Consider the following 21,352-nt stretch of genomic DNA (forward strand, 5'->3'; position numbering starts at 1 on the left):
AGCAAAATTATCTATAAGGGAAAGATTATCATCAGATTATCCATACAGTAATGTGCGGAGTGATATATCAGTGTATTGTTCTACAGTTCTCATTCAAGTTAATCATAAAGTTGCATGTAAGGGACAGACCAGTAAAAAGTGAAAAGTGTCTTTTATATTTCCGTATTGACAAAGTGGCGATGAAACCAGATTTCTATCATATGCATGTTTGTTAAAAGAACAACTGTTACAGTTAATTCTAAGACGTGTGTGCAGTGCGTGCTGTCTTTGCGTGCCAAAATAAAGCAACGGATTACTACGAGGTGTGTAAAAGTCAAGTGCCTGTTTGTTCATTTAACATCGCATATGAATGCAAAATGTTCACATTTAGCAATTCGTGATGAATGTTTATTCTTTCAAAGCTGATACTTTTAATAACAGTTTAAAGAAGTTTTTGTTGAGTTCAGGGTCTCTATAACCATGGCAAGATTTACTAATACAATGCTTATAATCGTTGTTTATGGTCTGTCGATTTTGGTGTTGTTGATTTAACTGAAATGCTTTTTATATTTGTTATAAACAACGGTCATTATTTCAGTACAAACAGACTAGCGCATCTCTTTCAGATCTACAATATGAGTATTGAAACTTAAAAACGATATTAAGGAATCATGAAAAATTACAATGCGCGAGCCTTTAAATACGTACTCAATTACTTTTACAAAACACGACATTAAATACAAATCAGGATTAAAGTTGAATTGATCACATATGAACGACAAAGCATTGATTATTAAAACTGATTAAAAGGCTAGAAAAATGTCACATTGAGAACAGATTTAAACTCATTTATATGAAGACAAAAAAAATTAATCACGACAATCTAATACCAAGGAAGTTTTAATGTGTCCCAACATTCGGATTAAAAACTTTGTTTTGGATGAAAGATTAATATGGTATTATGCAAATGAAAACTAGACTTTGGCTATAATTGTGTTTGAACGATTAGTTAAAATATTTAAAATCTTTAAGGAAATTGATATATTAAAAAAAAAAAATCAATTCCGGCTAACATAAGCGGAAGGCTGACATACCAATTCATCCAACTCTTGTCGTGTTAAAAAGATATGTACCGTGTCATTCATAGATCAATAAATGTGGCTAAAGATGCAACAATTTTAGATCAAAACGCCCACCACCTTTCACGAAGCTCTCAGTGGACACTATATGTATCAATCAGAGAAGTGTAATGGAACAAAAGCCTATAAAGTGTGCTCGAAACATTAAGCGCACCAATATTGCATTAACGTAGTTTTTTTTCACTGAGACACATTTGCAACAACACAAACTATGCAAACAGGCGTACTTTTTGTTGATCTATCCAAGTTGTTTCGATCAAAAGAATTTCCCAAGTCTTGTCTACTATTCTTTTATTTATGGCTAATGACCAATGCCTATAAAGCACGGGCCACCACACAATTTACAACATTAAAACATATCCTAATTTTACATCTGTGGTCTCTGACTTGAATTATCACAATAGATCATTTACAATTTAAAGCAGTCTAACCGAAATCTGAACATCAAACTTTTCCCTTGAAGATTACTTTTACAAATGAGGACATTTTTTACAACAAAGACATTACGAAACGATTACAAAAACAAATACGGCCTATTACTTGGGTCCCCGATTGCGATTGCGCCATTCACTTTAAACCACATTGAGGTTTAGCAAAATATTCAAAGCCTGAACGCAGACCCAGGTAATCGAAATAACACGCATAAATATAATCGAAAAATACAAAAATTATAAAGCAATAAAGGTGAAAATAAATACGTTTAAATTGCATTTTAATAACTTAATGGTGTAATATTCACTAGAGCAATATAAAAACAAACGTCTGCAATTGACAGGATTTCAGAACCTACATTCATCTTTATACAGGAAGAAGTCGTATATTATGGTGAAAAAATACCTGATAAGTGATAACACATATTGGATGTATATTTACATATATTCATATACATATATGAATAATCAAAAGCAATGCGCTGCAAATTGAAATATCTGTTTAATTCATTAAACGGTTAGCTATTGGTGAAATATGGATATTCATTCAAAAAATAAAGACATGCAATTTTTGTGAAATAAAGAAGAAAAATATAAGTAAATTATACAAGTGCATTTCTCTCATAGTTTATGTATTTGTATTGATTAACGACAGCGAAATAATATAGTTCAACCTCGTTCTTTTTCAGATTCTAATGAGTATGACATCACGCTTGCTGATATATAAAATCCTGCAGGAAAATGGTATACGTCTTTTTGATGAAACATTCAAAGTAGGCTTTTCTTATTATTTATCTTCAATTGATACATCTAAGGGTTTGATAGTCCATATCATTGTGTGTAGCAATGTGCATTTGTTGGCGTAGTTTTTGTGAGTGTTTAACAACTAGCCATATGATTGGAAGAAAGACTTTACCATGGCTTGAAGTTTGGATGCAGTTTAATTAAATATAGAACATAGAAATATAATAGTGCTTTTCGTACTTCTACTTATTCCTGTTATAATTTAGCTTATTTAATATTGATAAAAGAGTACCAATAAATTCAACACATGGGTCAGTACCCGATTTAAAAAATTGTTGCACAAACGTTTTATCTTAGCCCGAGACTACTTAATAAGTACCAGACAATTACACAATTATTTACATTAAATGGAATATTAACAAAAAACAATGTTCGTGAATTTATTCCAGTCCGACAAGTATCTTACCCGGATGTCGATGTAAAGACTAGTTCAATCAGAATGACGTCAACGTCAGTGCGTATTACGGAGATGATTGTGGAGATGATCAACCCGACAACACTGAACATTGATTGGTGTCCCGTGCTAAAAGGCGACAGTCTACGAGGTTACAAAATCCGTTATGCAATGAAGGACATATCGTCTTATAATGAAATATTTGTAACGCCGGGCATATCTAACTATACACTAAGTGGCCTAAGACCAAATACAGAATACGTTATTAGTGTAAATGCTGTAGACGAAAACGAGGTCATCATTCGAAACTGCGGCTTCGGTATACATAAAACGGATGTACTAGAAGGTAAGCATGTAACATTCAGTGTCTAATATATATGTAAGATACGTGTACAATTGTTATTTCAAATAAACGGAAGTGTATAGGTTCGTGGTTATCTTGGCTAAAATAGAAGGCACTAGCGGTTATGTATATATAGTGTTCGTGTTGATGAGTGATATCAAATATTAATGATGTATTGTAACAGCACAACTCCGCATGCGTAACGCAAATTGAAAACATATTGTCAAATAAGCAGGGATTGATCAGATACTCTTGTCATAGTTTAATTTCATCTTAAATAAAAAAGATGCTTATATGCTATTGTAAACAAGTCAGGAAATAAATCGTTAAGAAGATATATGTGACACGCAATTTTATTAGATTTATGTTATTTACACGTGTAGAACGAACTACACCGATAAATAATGGATCACGTATCAATTCAATTATAATATATAATCTCATTTAGTTAAAAATGTTTATATGATTAAAATCCAGTATACGTATCCAAAGCAATTTGCGTATGCATGCGGTTTTGTTAGCAATATTCTTTTATGTCAACTACCTTCTTTGATAATTTTTTTTTTAATTTTTTACAAAAGAAATTAATTTTACCTCGAGTTTGTATAAGGATTTGATGGAAACTAATAATAATTATTATCTTTAAACTTTCCACTAAATCTATGATTGCATTGAAATATTCTGGTTTCAGACGAGAGCCGGCGACGTCACGAGTCCCCATATGTCACCGCTATAGCGGCCGTTCTTTTGCTGTTGCTAGCTTTGGTGGTTCCAATAACATTTCTTTTAGTGCGCAAATGTGAACCTTGTATCAACACACTGCGAAATACATTGTCGAGGGAAAAGGTAAATATTATTTTATTGTACCTTTTGACAGATTCAGGATAGATTTTAACTTTCAAAATTATTTGTCACATATTCTTAAATACGACAGATATAATTAATTTAACGCAGGTATAATTGTGCACGAATATAAGTAGTCTAGAATATGAGCAGCCGAATGTTTATGTTGTCATACATTTGGAGCATATTAGTTTTCTTCGAGCCCTAATGGTAGTTGCAATAATTCAACTCTCAGCTTAGGCTGAGAGTTGCAATGCGCTCTCTCTTGTCCATGGGTGCAAAATGTTATCAACAATGCAAGGGTTAAGGAACACTGAAACTGAAAGAACTTATTAAAGTTTACCTATCTAAGCCACAAACTTATCTAAATGGTACCATTAAAGCAAGAAATAATTGATTTTATTGACTTAGGTTTTGTTTTGCACGCTGTATCAGCCATATTAGAAAATTGAGCCATTATTGGTTAGGTCGCAGTACACCAATACTTTGCACGTCGGGTTATGTGCTTCAGCCTATAAAGTCGATAACGATGTGGCATTCGATACAGAATACACTGTTTCAAATTTAAACATAAACATGTCAGCGAGAAAAGTGTGTTCAAACATCGTCGTGTTTTATAGGGTGCATGCAAAGGATAACATTCGTAGGTTGCTGCCAGAGCCGCCATAACAAAAATTATCAAAGGTTCTGGGAGTCCGTTTATATGGACTAGCCCTAATGGGTGCCCATTTCGATGAAATTGTTTGAATTGAAGTCCTTTAATGTGGTAGTAAAATATGTATTGAAAAAGTGTCTGAACAGGTCTCTCTTTAAAATCCGTGTTGTAGAAGTACTAATTCTACTAGTAGTATTAGTTTTAACATATTTATTAAAGCGCGATTGCATCTATATCCAAAACGCAAAAAGCGTTTTGAATGCTATTGAGTCCTTTAGAAATTGGGAGATCAAAACTCTTTTAATTGTGGGAATATAACCCCTGACCTCCCAGTCGCTTGGCGGACATCATATCGACTACGCCACAGCGACAAAGTATTATTATTATAGCTACACCTTAATAAAATGCCGAAGTGCTTTTAATTAGATATTTCCTTATTCTCATAGCTTGCTAACGTAATTAGAATTTAAGTTAATTAAGTTGGAGGGACTTCTGGCATGGTGGTGGGGATTCAAGTCTATTCTATATCAGTTTTGCGTTTAATAAAGTGTTTTAAGATATAGGTTTAATGAATTCCGTTAAAAAGTGTTCTTACTTTACATGATTTTCATATTTTTATTCTTTTTCGACTCTGCGTGTTAAACTTATATTTTCTTGCATGTTTATGAAACTATAGAGGTCAGTGAAGGTGCATAAATAAATATATATAGATAAATCACATCGATAGCAAATTGAATTTTTTAGTTTAAAAAAGAAGAAAATAATTGCACCGTTTTAGAGCTTATTCTTAGGGCATGGGTTCTGTTAGCATTATTGTGCATAATTGTGCCAGACCAGTCAGCCCGAAACGTTCAAAGGACTGAAGTTGAAGGCCGAGGTCTGTTTTTGGTTTGAGGGCTGACTGGGTGACAAAGTGCCGTTGCAGCCTAGTAGGGAAGAGCTGGCTCCCATACGAAAAGTGAATTCTAGCTGCGGGCACTATTATATAAGCACGCTAAAATTGCATTTGGTAATAACCCTTAATGACGACATGAGAAGTTGATATGAATTATAAAAAGCAACAATTTATGTAAAGTGTAATAGTGTATGTTAAGTGTATGCTTGATTGAAAAATATGTGAAAGATAGTTTTCAACATTATTGAATTTAATCAATATTTTCTTGTTTGTTTTAGAATCATGTTGGTATATCAAATAACAGTGATCCATCTAATTATGTAAGTGACAAACCAACGTCCAGTTTTCATGTTCATATACAACAGAGACTTGACACCATGCGGTCAACCAGTGTGCCCAACAGACGGACACATGAAATCGCGATGATGGATAAGCCATGAGAGTAAACCCCTTATTCGTGATGATAATTATCATTTACTCTTCCTATACTGTGTTTGTGTGTGTTTGAGTGTTCCTTTTGCGTTTGCAATTATGTTATGTATACTATATTGTTGTTTTTCATATTAACTAGATATCATTTTGAGTCATTAAATATGTGATAATTAATATGTATTCATGTGCAAGAAATAAAGATGTATAAAATTTGAAATAATTCAAATTAGTATTTTTAAATAAAACAAGGGACATGGGGATTGTACTTTGTAACAAGTGATATAAAATATTATCAACACAGAAAATAAAATTTTAGCCGAGGCGTAAGCAAAGTTGAGCGTTTTCCCTATTATTAGCTTAATATACGATTCTCAAATAGTTAAACCAACTTTACAGCATATGTATCGATGTGAAGTAAACAATGCAGAAACTACGAAAACGTTCGTAAACTGAGAACGTCTATGTAAAAAGTTTAAATACAAACAAAGGCAAAATCCCAGAAAACGTTATTTCGTTGACTCAATAAATAAAACACGTATAAATTGCTTACCACAGCACTTGCGAAAGAGGTCGTACCTCGGACGTTTCTTATCAACTTTACTGAGGTCCCTTATTATAACCGAAACTGACAAAACACTTTGTTAAAATTAGTTTTGGTTAACAATGAAAAAGAAACTAGAAATACGTTAAAAAAGTAAGTACTTTAAGAGTTAACTTCAATAAAAATATATTTAACATCTTGTATGTATCGTTCGTGGTTGAATGATCTCACACTCAGCACCTGTCAATACAAAAACATGTATCAGGGGAATTACAAAGTATTATGCGTTTGCGACAAAGCATAAATGATCCCGCAAGAAGCATCGGTTATTTGAAAGTCATAAACATGTGATTGGTCGTTTTGAAGTATAACCGGCTTAAAAAGATTCTATATGATTAATATCGATAGTTGACAAAATATTATCAAACCATTCGCGAAGCGATATTTTTGATATCACTATGATACTAGTTCTAAGTAATATTTGGATCGAAGCCATGTGTTTATGAAACGCTCCAAAATTAATTTCCTACGAACCGAAACCTGGTGTCGTTAGACATATTTTTAGAACTGTGAACTTCTCTAGTCACATAGGGTATCATGTCCATTTGAACTAATTATGCGTTATTTAGGTTTCGTAATTTGTCTTATTCTTAATGAAAATGCATTGCATTGAGCTGGCTTGGTCCTCGCTTTATTACTCTTAAAAATATAGACAATAGGAAAAAAGATATATGTCATGAATCCTAAGATTATTTGTATGGAACTGTTAAACTTTTATTTTGACTCTCGATATAGAGCATCGTTGTTATACTGACTTTCTGAATACCTGTAAAAAGCAGAATTTTGTGTATACCCTTGATTAAGCAGCTTTCATATTACATATTAGTCCAACAGACAACAGACTTAGTCGTAAAACATACAGCCTCGATATTTTCAGGAAAATTATTCCGTTTCCTTTATGGACGAACAATTGAAATTAATCGTTAAAATGGTCGGACTGTCAGTTTTATTATGCCATTTTTACAGTGTATGACTAGATATTCGTGGAATTAAGTGCCGAAAAATGATGCATACTTGAACGCCTTTCCTTGGCAGTTATGTTCTCTGTAGCTCACCGAATTAAGCAAAATTACAGGTCCGTGTATGATAAAAGGTGACAGCTAAGAACAAGATTTGCTTTCAGTGCGTTCTAGTAAATCTCTAACATAATATAAACATCTCTATATCTTGGTTATGTATCGAAGAATATTGCACAACGGGTACAGAACCTATATTCTATTTTAATCATTCATTTGAACAAGCATTCTTATTAAATTCAAAATCGTCTATGTTGTCTTCTGCGTGTTGTTAAACGAATCTAAAATAAACAGATTTGGAACAACATTAATACAGTTTCATTGAAAGCCATATTAAGTGCATTTTGAAATATTTTAAGAACTCTTCCCGACGGGATTTCTCGAGTCACATGGCGGGTATCGTTTCCATTCTATTCCATTCTTTGACATTTGTTGTTTTAATGTCTTGTTTTAGCTCCCTTTTTGTGACCTAAACTACATAAGTAACTTGTGACATAAACTTCATAAGTAACTTGTTACCTTAACTACCGGTACATAAGTAACGTATGATCAAAAGTACATAAGTAACTTGTGATTTGAACTTCATAAGTTACTTGATAACGAATCTACATAAGTTATTTGGTACCTAAACTACATAAATAACGTGTGACCTAAACTGCATTAGTAACTTGAGACCTTAAGTACACATGTAACTTGTGACCTAAACTACATAAGCATCTTGTGACCTAGACTACATAAATAACTTGTCACCTAAGCTACATAAGTAAATTGTAACCTTAACGACATAAGTAACGTGGGAACTAAACTACATAAGTAACTTGGGACCTATACTACATAAGTAACTTGTGACCTAAACTACATACGTAACTTGTGCCCTAAACCAAATTAGTAACTTGTGACTTAAACAACATCAGAAACTTGGGACATTAACTACATACGTAACTTGGAACCTAAACTACATATTAAGTAACTTTTTACATAAACTACATAAGTAACTTGTGTCCTAAATTATATAAAAAACTTGTGACCTAAACTACATACGCAACTTGTGACATAAACTAAATAAGTAACTTGTGACCTAAACTACATAAGTAACTTGTGACCTGAACTGATTAAGTAACTTGTGGCCTTAAACTACATTAGTTACTTGTTACCTACAATGTTTTGTCTTTAATTACGACGTTATCATATATTTGCAGCATTATTATTAATGGCTAAAGGAAAACATTATTATGTGTAATTTAATTTATACAACCTCTACGCGGCATAAATGCTTGTTTAATGCTTATAATGAACTTGATCTACATCTCGAGATTAATTCTATTGTGGTTAATAGTTCTGAAAAATAATTTATGTTAAAACATATCAGCTGTGTTCCGATTGCTGTTTTTGCTTCGTGTTAGAAAAAACTATAAAGATATTGACGTGGTATACAGATATGTCTTAAGCGTTCTCAGATTACCTATGATTGTATTCATAAACTCCAATGGCTTCATCGTTTTTTCGTAGTTAATCAATACAACCATCAAGATGTTTACATTAAACCATTCAAAAAAGCTTTATAAGGGGAAAATTACCGACATTTTATATTATTTAAATGCTGTTGTTTAGGAAGCTTTATAACAAAACATTCAAGCCGACATTCAGTCTAGACCAAATAATACCCTATTGGTGTAGCAAATATACATAAACAAAAGTATGGTTTCGTGGTGAAACTATATAAACAGAATGCAGGGCTGGTGCCGTGATGGAACAAGTTTAATCGTTGAGGCTCAGATAAGCTTTCTCATTCGCGGCACATAGATCTATCTTTTAATATATACCTATTTAATGCTTTTAACAAAATACAGGTTGTATCGATCGTTGAAATAAAAAATCCCGTATTATGCTACTCGCTGTTTCCGATTCCGTATTACCATACTAGCCGGACTACTTCGAGCCATTTAATGACGTCACATTACACGCACCGAAAATAGAAATATACGTAGCACATCGTGTGACGTCATTTCTGTGACAAAACACAAAAGTTTTATCTAAACTCTGTAAGGACATGTCGGACGTGGTGTTTTTTAGCAGTAAACTATGTGTTAAATACGTATTTTGGAGTGTGTGTTTATCATGCATAAATGTATATTTCGATAGGAATACAATACAATAGTGTGGTTTAAACTAAGTTTCAATAAAGACATGGAAGATAGAAGTGGAAGTGCATATCGTTTTAACGTTTTTGTTATAAACATCGGATAAAAGTTGTCAAATTAATTGTTATAAAAATTGGATTAACCATGGCATTAAGGAAAGCGTGTCGGAAAGCTGACATTTTGTTCCGTTATCATCATCATTCAGTTTAGTTGTTTACACACTATACGCAATCGTGTCAAAAATTTAAATGAAATTCTTATGAATATATAAAGTTTTCTGTGCTTTTTAATGGACTAAATGAGTAAGATTTCCACTTTAGTTTACTGATAATACGTAATTAGTTGAATTTTTGAGAATAATTCTAGTATTAATATATATATTTTTAGAAATCACTCACACAATCCAGTTCATTTGTTCACAATGGGGTGGAAATATTGTTCACAAAATGAATATGTACATGTTTGTTATAATCTGGATAATTTGTTATATGTGATAAGGCATACATTGTTTAATTGATTAGTTAAATTCATATTTGATCAAAGAAATACATACTGAAACCGCTTTAGCACAGATTGTCAAGTGCTGACAGTGAAAGACTTTTACTCCCAGAGTCAATGGTTCGATACATGTTTAGGATTACCTTTTTTATTTCTTTAATTGTATTCTTGTACGCATCAGTATTAGCCATCCCTTTGATTATAGTTGACCCCGATCCGGAGTTTCAATCCCTCGGGTTCATCGACAACGAAGCCAAATAAAAGTTTCAACAATTTAATACTGTGTTTGTTATAATTCTCTATATATAATTTGCATATAGATAATACAATATGCCAAGCGGGCGTCCCTGAATATAAGTGGACACAATGGACGAGGAAGGACCGAGCCTATGCACCGGGATCTTCTTAACTGTAGTTATTACATAATAATTACATTTACTGTACTGAAGCGTTAATATTAAATAGTAAACGGAGGAGCTCTCATTTGTCTGAACTTTCTATTTCCCATCCTGTAAATTTTGTATAATAAGTGTATGTAATGTTTTACCGTAATTGTTGGTTGTCTTAAGGAGGTGAGAACTCCAGAAAAAAGATGCTGAGACTGAATTCTGAGTCCGTATTCATAAATACCGACTCAGTTACCACGTGACAAAATGAACCAATGAAAACCTCGGCTTTTAAAAACAAAGTGTGCTCAGGTCCATTCCTTAAATAATATTACAATCAAAACTCAATACATCATATACAGCTCTTTGGTCAAATGAACAGCTTTAATGAAAAGCAGTATTTACAAATATTCAGCTGAACATAGATATGTGAAACAAACAATCGCCGAACTTAACAAGTGGTAAGGCGTATGAATAGGTGAGACAGTAGAAACTCCGCCCCATGAGAATTAACATCTGTTCATATAAATATTTATATTTGTATAATGCAACAAATTACTAGGCTGTATCTCGGCGAAACATCCAAATACTCTCAAAGGATTACTGTTAAATTATAAAAACAATAATGTTAATACTGATCAGACGCCGAGACCTAGCTCACAGACGAAAAATTGTTCGCGCCTGAACTTTACATGGCGGTCACTTTCAAAGACGCTGAATAACAATGTCTTTTACCGATTAAAAAGTAAACATTTAAAGTTATGGATCATAAAGGGGATGAATATAATTACATTCACAAAATTAACTTCTGCAACTTTTTAAAGTTTAAGTGTGCAGAAAAACCTACGCGACATGAAATTGACAATCAAACGAACGCGGAGTTTAGTGTTTGACAAAAGACAGTGACAGACTAACAAATAGCAATATTTGCTAAATAAAGGATAAACGATGGTGATTTCAGGTGGATTCAGCTGGCTTCCTCGGTAGGCTATCCAGGTATTTTCTGTCGATGTGTTATAAATGTTAATAATGTTTACATTTTCACAATGTCAACTGTTTCCGGTAGTGATACAAATGTCAAGCAAGGAAACTTTCCTTACATTATAATGTTTTAAATACGTTTTGACCAATATCCAGTGATCAACAATAACGGTAGTGCTGTATCAGAAAAAACATAGACATATGGTTTATATTTAAGGCAAATAGCCTTTATTCAGTGATGTTGAAGATATATAGTTTTGTCTGATTAACAAAGGATAGTACAGCTTCAGATATATCCATTTTCAACCGGACTTCTTTTTCAGATTATTCATTTAAAAAAATCTGCTGTCGAATGTTTCTCGTTAGGACGAACTGTACCTCAATTAATTCATATAATAAACGCTATAGAAATACTGTAAGGATTATCCCCAAATCGTTGTGTGTTTTTTACTGAATCTTTCTACTGTATACTGTTTAATGAAACAAAACAACTAGTACGCTTATACTCACACATTTTAATTACATTTAACATTTAAATATGTTAATAATTATTCATTTCTTAATATTGAACGCAAGTTACAATTATGATCATTTTCAATCTCATAACCCATAACTATTTTCATATTGCTCTGGCTTGCATATGTCGCTTTTTATAAAACATTCTGTAACAAATAAGTTGGTCCGCAAAAACGACTTAGTAAGCATTTCATAATATGAGAATAATGGCATAACTCATTATTTGTATTTTTAAGATCTCATTAACGTAAGAACACAGCTCAATGAAATAAATAATTCGTCGTCGTGTATTAATATTTAAAATACAAATTGTGTTTATTTAATAACGATTGAACATTTGTTTTCAAAACACTATTTAAATTATGTCATTGCAGAGACGTAAAACAAAGCATTACTGACGATTACCTGCACCCGATACACTTTATATGCATTCATTAATTATTATAATTATACAATAATGAATTGACAAATACTTGTTTTCGTATTGCAGTACTTGTTAATTATGCGTCTACGCAGAAAAAAAAGTATTCAAGTCAAATTGGTTTTCGTCAGTCCGATCTATTAGCAAACGCTTGCCTCTGAATGTTATTAGCTTTGAAATAACACAAAATCGTGTTTTCGGCAAATTCTTCTAGCATTGCATCTTTGTAACTTATTCTGATGAGGAATTGTATCGTTCTGTATGCGCTGAACAAATAAAATATGCAATGTTTTTACATATTTTCCTGATGACGAAAATGACTATTCCGGAATATAAAACGTTCCTTGAATGGAATGTTTAAACCATAGCAGAAAAATACACTGCATCAAGCAATATACTTCCATGATTCAACTGTGAAGAGAAGCGTTCAAATCGATATGTCTGTTTCTAAAATAGAAACGCGCAAGCACAGAAGAAAACATTAGTGGTTAGATTGTCAGTTGATATGTTTTACATATCTTGCTGCAAGGAGATTTATACAACAATTTAGGTATTTAAAACTTAACATATCAATTTTTACAGAATATAAAGTGGTGCACAGACTGGATATTCCAGCGAAATCGTTTTACAAAGATTGTACTTCCGTCTACTTTACTGCAAGGTATAATTATACACGTCAAATGTATTAATTTATGTTTGCATTACATTTATTTGAGACTTTTGTCATAAACTTGTTCAATTAATATCAAAGTCATCAAAGATATGTACTTTAAGTCAATGAACACAAAAAATACATTACCATGGTCATTTTGTCGATATAAATAATCACAGAAACATACATAAACAGCTTCAAAGCAAACAGCCCATTAGTAAAGTTATGTATATTAAGGGTTTATTATCTAAAAGATTTCTTTGTGAAAAGCCTGTAACAAATAGGTATGAATATCAAAATGCGTGCAGATTTATTTTCAAATGACACATAGAAGGCAAACGCGAAATAAGACGCTGCATTCAACCTATTGCGAAATAAGCATTCGGTTTGAGGAATAAAACATCCCTGGAAACTAATCAAGTTGCTAATTAGAGAATGCACACTAGATGGTTGTGTCAGACCACGCTGTTTGAATGACCACATTCTCTTTTACAGTTCGAAATACAAAAAGGTATATATGAATGCATTACATTGAATATCAACCCCGAAAGCACCTTCAGTATCATACTGAAAACATATATCGGTTCAGGCTTTTAACCATGTTAACAATAAAGGCAAGTTCAAACCAGTAGATTAAGAATATACAAAGACCGGTGAATTAAATGAATATATTCGCAGACATTATTTCATTTATAAAAGACGTGGTATAATATTCACGATTCCATGCCTTTAATGTAATGTGCCTTTAATGGATTCAGTACATGTATTGTCATATTATTCAGTTAGTTTTCGTCCCAGGCCTGATATGTCTCCCTATATGACACCAGTTTGTCAAATTTTAACTGACGGTGCACACTAAATGCACACACAAACACGCATCAGATTGACATTGAATGAATGCGTCTTTCCCCAGAGATAACATGTTTTATATAGATTACATAACACAAATGTCAGGCATTAAATAGGACACTGCAACATTTTCTACGTCCAGACAAAATTTACGTTCAACAACACTTCCATTCTGTATAAAAAAATTAAAGCAATCTTTTAAATAATATCATGTGAATGAGTAATATCGGAAAACCTAGATCATGTGAAAAATAGTGGAAAATATTAAACATTTGTCTAAGAAAGTACTTTAATACTTTATTTATAGAAATATAAAATGGACTTTCTTAGATGAACTTGTCATTTGCATCCGGTATCAAAACAATGTAACATAACAAGATGTTGCCCGCTTGTTAAATCAAAGTGGTAAACAGTTCATAATGTATAATAATCCAAATGTTTATAGCGAAATAAGTAATATTATTTATGTTACTGTTTCACACACAGGATGCTGAACAGGGACATAAATGACTACATTTAAAGACTAAACAATAGCATTTTTCCGTTCGAAGACAGACGTGTATGAATTCTGTAGTGCTGTAAATTGAATGCAGTTGGACTCCTAAGGATGAAAGGTAAACATAAATGAACGTTCATGTAAATAGCCTAATGTTATAGATTAAAGAACATGAATCTATCATCCGTGCTGTAAATCAGATCAACGGTAAAGCTCGTTTTAATACAGAATACAGTATATGAAGCCTACTTAGTTGTTATGGCGAAAGAAGAAAATCTAAAATCATGTCAAAACCCTAACTTATGAATCAATTAACAGTCTAACAATGTATTGTAATTGTATTGAGAAAGCTTCATTAAATGAAAAAGTGGACTTAAACAGAATTTAAAGCGATCACTTGCATTCAAATCATTTGTTGTTTCATTACATTTATATACGTGTTACATTTTTTACATTTCTTTAAGAGCGGGATTTAAGCACGTCGTGTATTTTACTGCAATATTTTTTTTATTTATTCGGAACTTTTTTCGAAACATCAAGCTCCGCCCATAATTTATTGCAGAATAACCCACACTTTATTTCATTCTTTGTCTATAGAAAACAAGTCGCGTGCCGTGTTAGAATCAATATCAGTAGATATTGGCGCCGAATTCATGGGTGCGTTCGGTGAGGTCCTAGCTTAGTCGTGACCGATCGTCATCGTTCGTAGTACAGTCGCAGTAGATTCTTACACATCTTAGTGAAGTCGCGACCCAATTCGCAAGACTTTAACCGAACCCCACGATTCGTCGTAACTCAATCGTTCTTCTGTCGTAACTGAATCGCAGACTGTCACGAGTCTTCCTGATTCAATAAATTTGAGAAATCGTAGCGAATCGTGGGCTTGTTTTCGTAGTTGAATAGGGCCATAACACAATTTTACGAAAATAAAGATGCTGTTCCACTCCATACACAAACGTTGTTGAGAAGAGCTAGACTCAGAAGAGATTTGAGGTATTTGAATGTCATTTAGAAAGGACAAAAGGTTACTTTCGTCAATGTACTAGGAGAATTATTGGCCGACTGATATTCACACTTACAAAGGATATCGATCCTTAATGTAAACTTTTCGAAGTTGGAAAACCCTGCGATGTTTGTTTTTGTCGATATTGTGAAACGATAATTTGAAAACCAATTTTCATTTGCTTTCTAAGTATGCAACAATTGACATGCTGGTTTAATTTAGAATCTTGTCAAACAGCGATATTATGTGTGTTTTAACTGCGTTTGCATTGCAATTTTAAGCAAATTTCGGAGTGCAGAAAGAAATTTTCTTTCTAAAGATCGCATTAACTGCGCAATGTTAGGTTCTCTTATTTAAAGCGTTCTAAAAGTAGTTCTGTTATTTTAAACCTTGTTTTGTGTTTTTAAAAACAAATAAATATAAAATAGGGAATGGTTAATATAGCATTATAGTTTTATGTTAGTTTCTTTAAAATTACTATACATGCTTTATATGCCTATGCTTTTTACACAGACTACTTGAAAAGTACGGTAGCATTCAACCTTGGAATTCATACAATGCACAATGTTTTCTCTCTACAAATGTGTTTTTATATCGTTCAAAGTACACTATTATTACCCTACTGTATAGTAAAAGATTTTATAGCTAATGGACACTAAAAAGACACAATAAACTGCAAATGGTTTCACCGGCACCTTTACAGACTAATTTGTCTTATTTTACGTTTTTGTCTTATAGTCGCCATCTAGATCGTACAAAAGTAATCTATACTAGGAGCCATCCTATATCGAATTTTGATTATCTTATAACAAACAATACCTTTGTTCAGCGTGGATTAATACAATTTCATGCATTCCTTTATCATCTAATAGAAACACATTTTTTATTGTTGGTTGACAATAATTATTTTCTTTACATATTTCCCAATACCAATAAGTTGAATAAATTGGCAAGAGGTACTACGAAAGCTTCTTTTGATAATGTTTTTGATTTCAGATTTTGATGACAATGACAACACGGAAGTCGATATGTTCAATCAATCAGGTAAAACACTTTTTGCGTGTTGTATATGTGATCTGAGCAATTATTTATCATTTCAATTGTTTTTAAGATATTCTATGGATTTATACTGAAATTATCAACGTGTGTATTTGTGGAAATACAACGTAAGCGTGAGCATTTTTAAGTTATTTGTATTTAAAGAAATAATTGTATATAAGTATTTATAAGCAACATGAGGTACCGTATGAATGCAATGCAACGAGGGACTACTGAAACCCCATAAATATGTTCAGGAGAAAAATGTTTTTAAAAAAAGCTTGTACTTGGCCTTAAGCAATTAACCAATATTTTGCCATTAAATATAGGTCGAAACATAGCAAACATTAAGCACAGCAATGGTTAAATCTGGGTTCAACACAGTGTCACGGTCAGAACAAAGCATTTAAAGGAATATAACGAGATTAGCGCTTGGTCAACTATCACATTGGGCATAGCAAAAGTCGATAAACACGAAATATACATAATTGACAACAAAAACCCAAAACAAAGAAACATAGAAATGATGAAACTCCAGTAAAAGTATAATAGCAGAAGAGTGTGTTACCATACGATTGCACTTTACCAAAACCTGAGACGATTGCAAATACAAGAAAGGTGACAAAAACACAAAACAACACTTAACATAAAACTGGTTGAAGCTCGGTAACCGAATGCGAACGGTTTGTGTTGGATTTTTCTACTGGTTAAGCTGCCAGCAAAATATCACAACTATGTCGTAAATACTCTTTTAACAAAAGAATCCATACTTGACAACATGTACATTACACAAAATACGTAACTTAACTAAATGATTGTCTCAAGTTATACGTTTTCACAAGGCCGTTCTTTTAATTGTTAATCGTAATTTTCATGAATATGTTCCAGAGAGATTCATCTCTGACACGGATGTCGAGATTCAGACCAGCCCAAGTAGAATGAATCCTTTGTCGGTGCGTTTTGAGGGTATGTTGGTAGAGAGTATAAATCCGACAACACTGACCATTGATTGGTGTCCCGTGCTCAATAGCGACAGTTTCCGAGGTTACAAAGTACGTTATGCCATGAAAGACATGTCCTCCTATAATGAGATATTTGTTTCGCCAGGTATATCAAACTATACAATAACTGGTTTAAGACCAAATACAGAATACGTTATAAGTGTATATGCTGTAGACGAAAACGAGGCGATCCTTCGAAACTGTGGCTTCGGAACACATAAAACTGATGAAATTGAAGGTAAATCAGCAAAATTATTTTGTTATTGTGTTATTTATATTTAGTTTTTTATTTGTGTTAGTAATTGACGAAGTGACCGTTTAAATGTATTTTTTCTATGTTCGACATAACTTTAATATTCGTTATAGTTTTGTCGTCAAGACCCCCAGCTATTTCAGCATTACTAAAATCCAAACAAGTTTGGGGGTTAAGAACCCGAGCTATCTCGGCATAATTAAAATCCAAGCCAGTTATGTTGTCAACATCCCGAACTAGTTTGACATAATTAAAATCCAAGCCAGTTTGGCGGTCAAGACCCCACCTTTTTCAGCACAATTAAAATCCATGCCAGTTTGGTGGTCGAGACCCCGAGCTTTTTCAGCATAATTAAAATCCAAGCCAGTTTGGTGGTCATGATCCCGAGCTATTTCAGCATACTAAAAATCTAAGACAGTTAAGTGGTTGAGATACCAAGCCATTTCAGCATAATACAAATCCCAGTCAGTTTGTTGGTCAAGATCCTAAGTTATTTCAGCATTATGAGAATCCAAGCAAGTTTGGTTGTTAAGACCCCCGAGCTATTTCAGCAAAATAAAATGCAAGCCAGTTTAAAGGTCGAGACCCCGAGCTATTTCAGCATAATTAAAATTCAATCTATTTTGGTGGTCAAAACCCCCAGCTATTTCAGCAAAATTAAAGTCCAAGCCAGTTTGGAAGTAAAGAACGCGAGCGATTTCGGCATAATTAAAATCCAAGCCAGTTAGGTTGTCAGCATCCCGAACTTTTTCGACATAATTAAAATCCAAGCCAGTTTAGTGGTCAAGTCTCCAACCTTTTTCAGAATAATTAAAATCTATGCCAGTTTGGTGGTCGAGACCCCGAGCTATACCAGCACGATTAAAATCCAAGCAAGTTCGGTTGTCAAGACCCCGAGCTATTTCAGCATTATTAAAGTCCAAGCCAGTTTGAGGGTCAAGTACTCGAGCTATTTCAGCATTATTAAAGTCAAAGCCAGTTTTGGGGCCAAGAACCCGAGCTATTTTGGCATAATTAAAATCCAAGCCAGTTAGGTTGTCAACATCCCAAACTATTTCGACATGATTAAATCCAAGCCAGTTTGGTGGTCAAGACTATGAGCTTTTTTCCGCATAATTAAAATCCATGCAAATTTGGTGGTCAAGACCCCGAGTTACTTAAGCAAAATTAAAATCCAAGCCAGTTTGGTTGTCAACACCCCCAAGCTATTTCGGCATAATAAAAATCAAAGCCAATACGTCGGTATGTGCGACAGTGCACTATAGGGAATTTTTATCTGACCCCTGGGTCAAAAGTTATGGGGATTTGGGAAGGGCCGGGTCAGAGATTTTCACTCATTTTACTAACAACATGCGGCTTTGGGATACGCGCCGCGCATGGCCACTATCTCCTCCTACACTATTACCACTAGAACCTTGAAACTGACATACGTGGTAGCTATGAACATATGTGCGACAGTGCACTATTTGGAATTTCGATCTGACCCCTGGATCTAAAGTTATGGGGATTGTGGTGGGGCCGGGTCAGAGATTTTCACTCATTAACTTCTTCATTCGTACACCGATTTACTTCAAATTGATACTGAACATCTCTTATGACAATACGGTCAATCTCAACTATGCATGACCCCATTACCAACCCTTGGGTGCCCCGCCCACACAGACTACGCTCACCCAAATTTTTTTTTTAAATTACTCCTTTATTTATTCACCAATTGACTTCAAATTAATACTGTACATCTCTTAAGACAACACGGTCTATCTCGACCATCCATATTCACATTACCCACCCAGGACCACGCCCACATAGGCCACACCCACCCAAATTGTCTTTCAATATCACTTCTTTATTTCTACACCGATTCACCTTTAATTGATACGGAATTTCTCTTATGACAATACGGTCAATCTCAACTATGCATGCCCCCATTACCAACTCTGGGGCGCCCCGCCCACATACACCACAACCACCCACAATTTTTGTTTTAGCACAATTTCTTCACATACTTCTTAATAATGAACATCTCTTACGACAACACAGTCTATCTCGACCACCCATGTCCACATTATCCACCCCGGGCCCCATCAACATTGGCCTTGCCCACCCAAAATTGCCTTTTAATATAACATCTATGCGGCGTGGGGATATGCGTCGGTCTCTGCCGCGCCATTTCTAGTTTATGTTTGTATTTACCATTCATAACGATTGTACAATAAATATTTTGTGTTACGTATGTTGTGATCTGTATTGGACTTAAATTGCGTAAATAAAGTTTTGATGTTCATATAACTTCTTCATACAAATACGCTGATTCTCTTGTTCGTTACAGGGACGGCAAATGCTGGCTCCATGCCTTATATTGCTGCGGTGATAGCGGTCGTATTGCTTACCACAGTCATAGTGGTGCCCCTATCCATCCTCATCACGGCATGTAAGTCAAACACCAGTTTTCCTGTTAGGCTTCGATAGTGTATATTAATATTTATAGTTGAATTAAGATGGAATCTTTAACATGTATTTTTATAAGAAGTCCCTTAAGAACAATCAGTAACGGACTAGAAATACTCGTTCCATTTAAAGTTGTATGAAACGTAGCTTTATGCCGTAAATTTTTTTTTATCAGCATGTTTCATACATGTGACGTTGAACTGTTTAATGTTTGCATCATTCAAATAATATTGCCCACTTGTGTTTTATCTACATTTACTTTAAGTTTTCTATGTGATTTAAGCTACCTACATGAAAGTTGCATACTTACTGTTCAATGTGTTCATGTAATAATGTACATATATATAACGCATCAACAATTTCTTATTTCAGACTGGAATGAAAATAGAATTTTCTTGATGCAAATCACAAAGTTCATTTAACAGTTCTAGTCTAAGTTAATCGTAGAAAGCGAAAAAACTTCTGCTTTTGGACAAATTGAAAAAAAGGACTTTTGTGCATGATTTGAGCAGTTCGTAAAATGAATTCAAAAAATAGTGTCATGTGTCAGCGATCTACCATAAGTTCTTAATACATTATAATTAAGTATTACTATGTAATCTTGAGTAATTTATCACACTTGATTGCTTGATTGAACACCAACATGCACATATAATGTTGGTTAATTCATACACACATTTTTGTTCCAGGAGCCGTTTACTGCCTTTAGCTTCACCAAAATGGCCCTACTAAATATTAAAATCTCAAGGGAAACAACGTTCATTTTTAACGCGAAGTAGAGAATTTCAATCAACAAAAGTGTATTAAAGTACAAAGAACGTCATAATCAGCGACCATGGTCGCTGACAATTAATTCTTCACACACTTTTGTTTGAAAACAAAATTGCATATTAATCAATCCCATACATAAATAGGGCGCAGCAAATAAAAATCGATGTGTTATAAATATGAAGGACTTAAACGATATCACACCAGGTATCAATCTTAAGCATGTAAAAGATTACTCGTCTGATGTTTTATTTTGTTAATGTATTACTTTAACTGCTAATGAACATTTAATTAAACTTAGATTCTGTACATTATGAGTGTCTCGGCTGTCAACGATGCAACCTCGATTGTGCTTTTTGTGTAATTCTT

General features: G+C 33.5%; 1 protein-coding gene across 1 annotated transcript; it reads left to right on the plus strand.

The window, feature by feature from the left end:
* Positions 1 to 244: 244 nt before the first annotated feature.
* On the plus strand, positions 245 to 6,089 carry LOC127880234 (uncharacterized). Its single transcript, XM_052427541.1, has 5 exons — positions 245 to 302; positions 2,239 to 2,293; positions 2,743 to 3,093; positions 3,782 to 3,936; positions 5,762 to 6,089. Exons 2-5 carry the CDS (start codon positions 2,245 to 2,247, stop codon positions 5,921 to 5,923), a joined length of 717 nt encoding a protein of 238 aa, XP_052283501.1. The 5' UTR covers positions 245 to 302; positions 2,239 to 2,244; the 3' UTR covers positions 5,924 to 6,089.
* The last annotated feature ends 15,263 nt before the right edge of the window (positions 6,090 to 21,352 follow it).

This window comes from Dreissena polymorpha, chromosome 4 (assembly GCF_020536995.1).
Source record: "Dreissena polymorpha isolate Duluth1 chromosome 4, UMN_Dpol_1.0, whole genome shotgun sequence".
In the NCBI taxonomy this organism is placed as follows: domain Eukaryota; kingdom Metazoa; phylum Mollusca; class Bivalvia; order Myida; family Dreissenidae; genus Dreissena; species Dreissena polymorpha.

Coding starts and splice junctions, on each gene's coding strand:
- LOC127880234 (XM_052427541.1), top strand. CDS start 2,245: ATGAGTATGACATCACGCTTGCTGATATATAAAATCCTGCAGGAAAAT. Junction 3,094..3,781: donor TAAAACGGATGTACTAGAAG/GTAAGCATGTAA, acceptor TTCTGGTTTCAG/ACGAGAGCCGGCGACGTCAC. Junction 3,937..5,761: donor ATACATTGTCGAGGGAAAAG/GTAAATATTATT, acceptor TGTTTGTTTTAG/AATCATGTTGGTATATCAAA.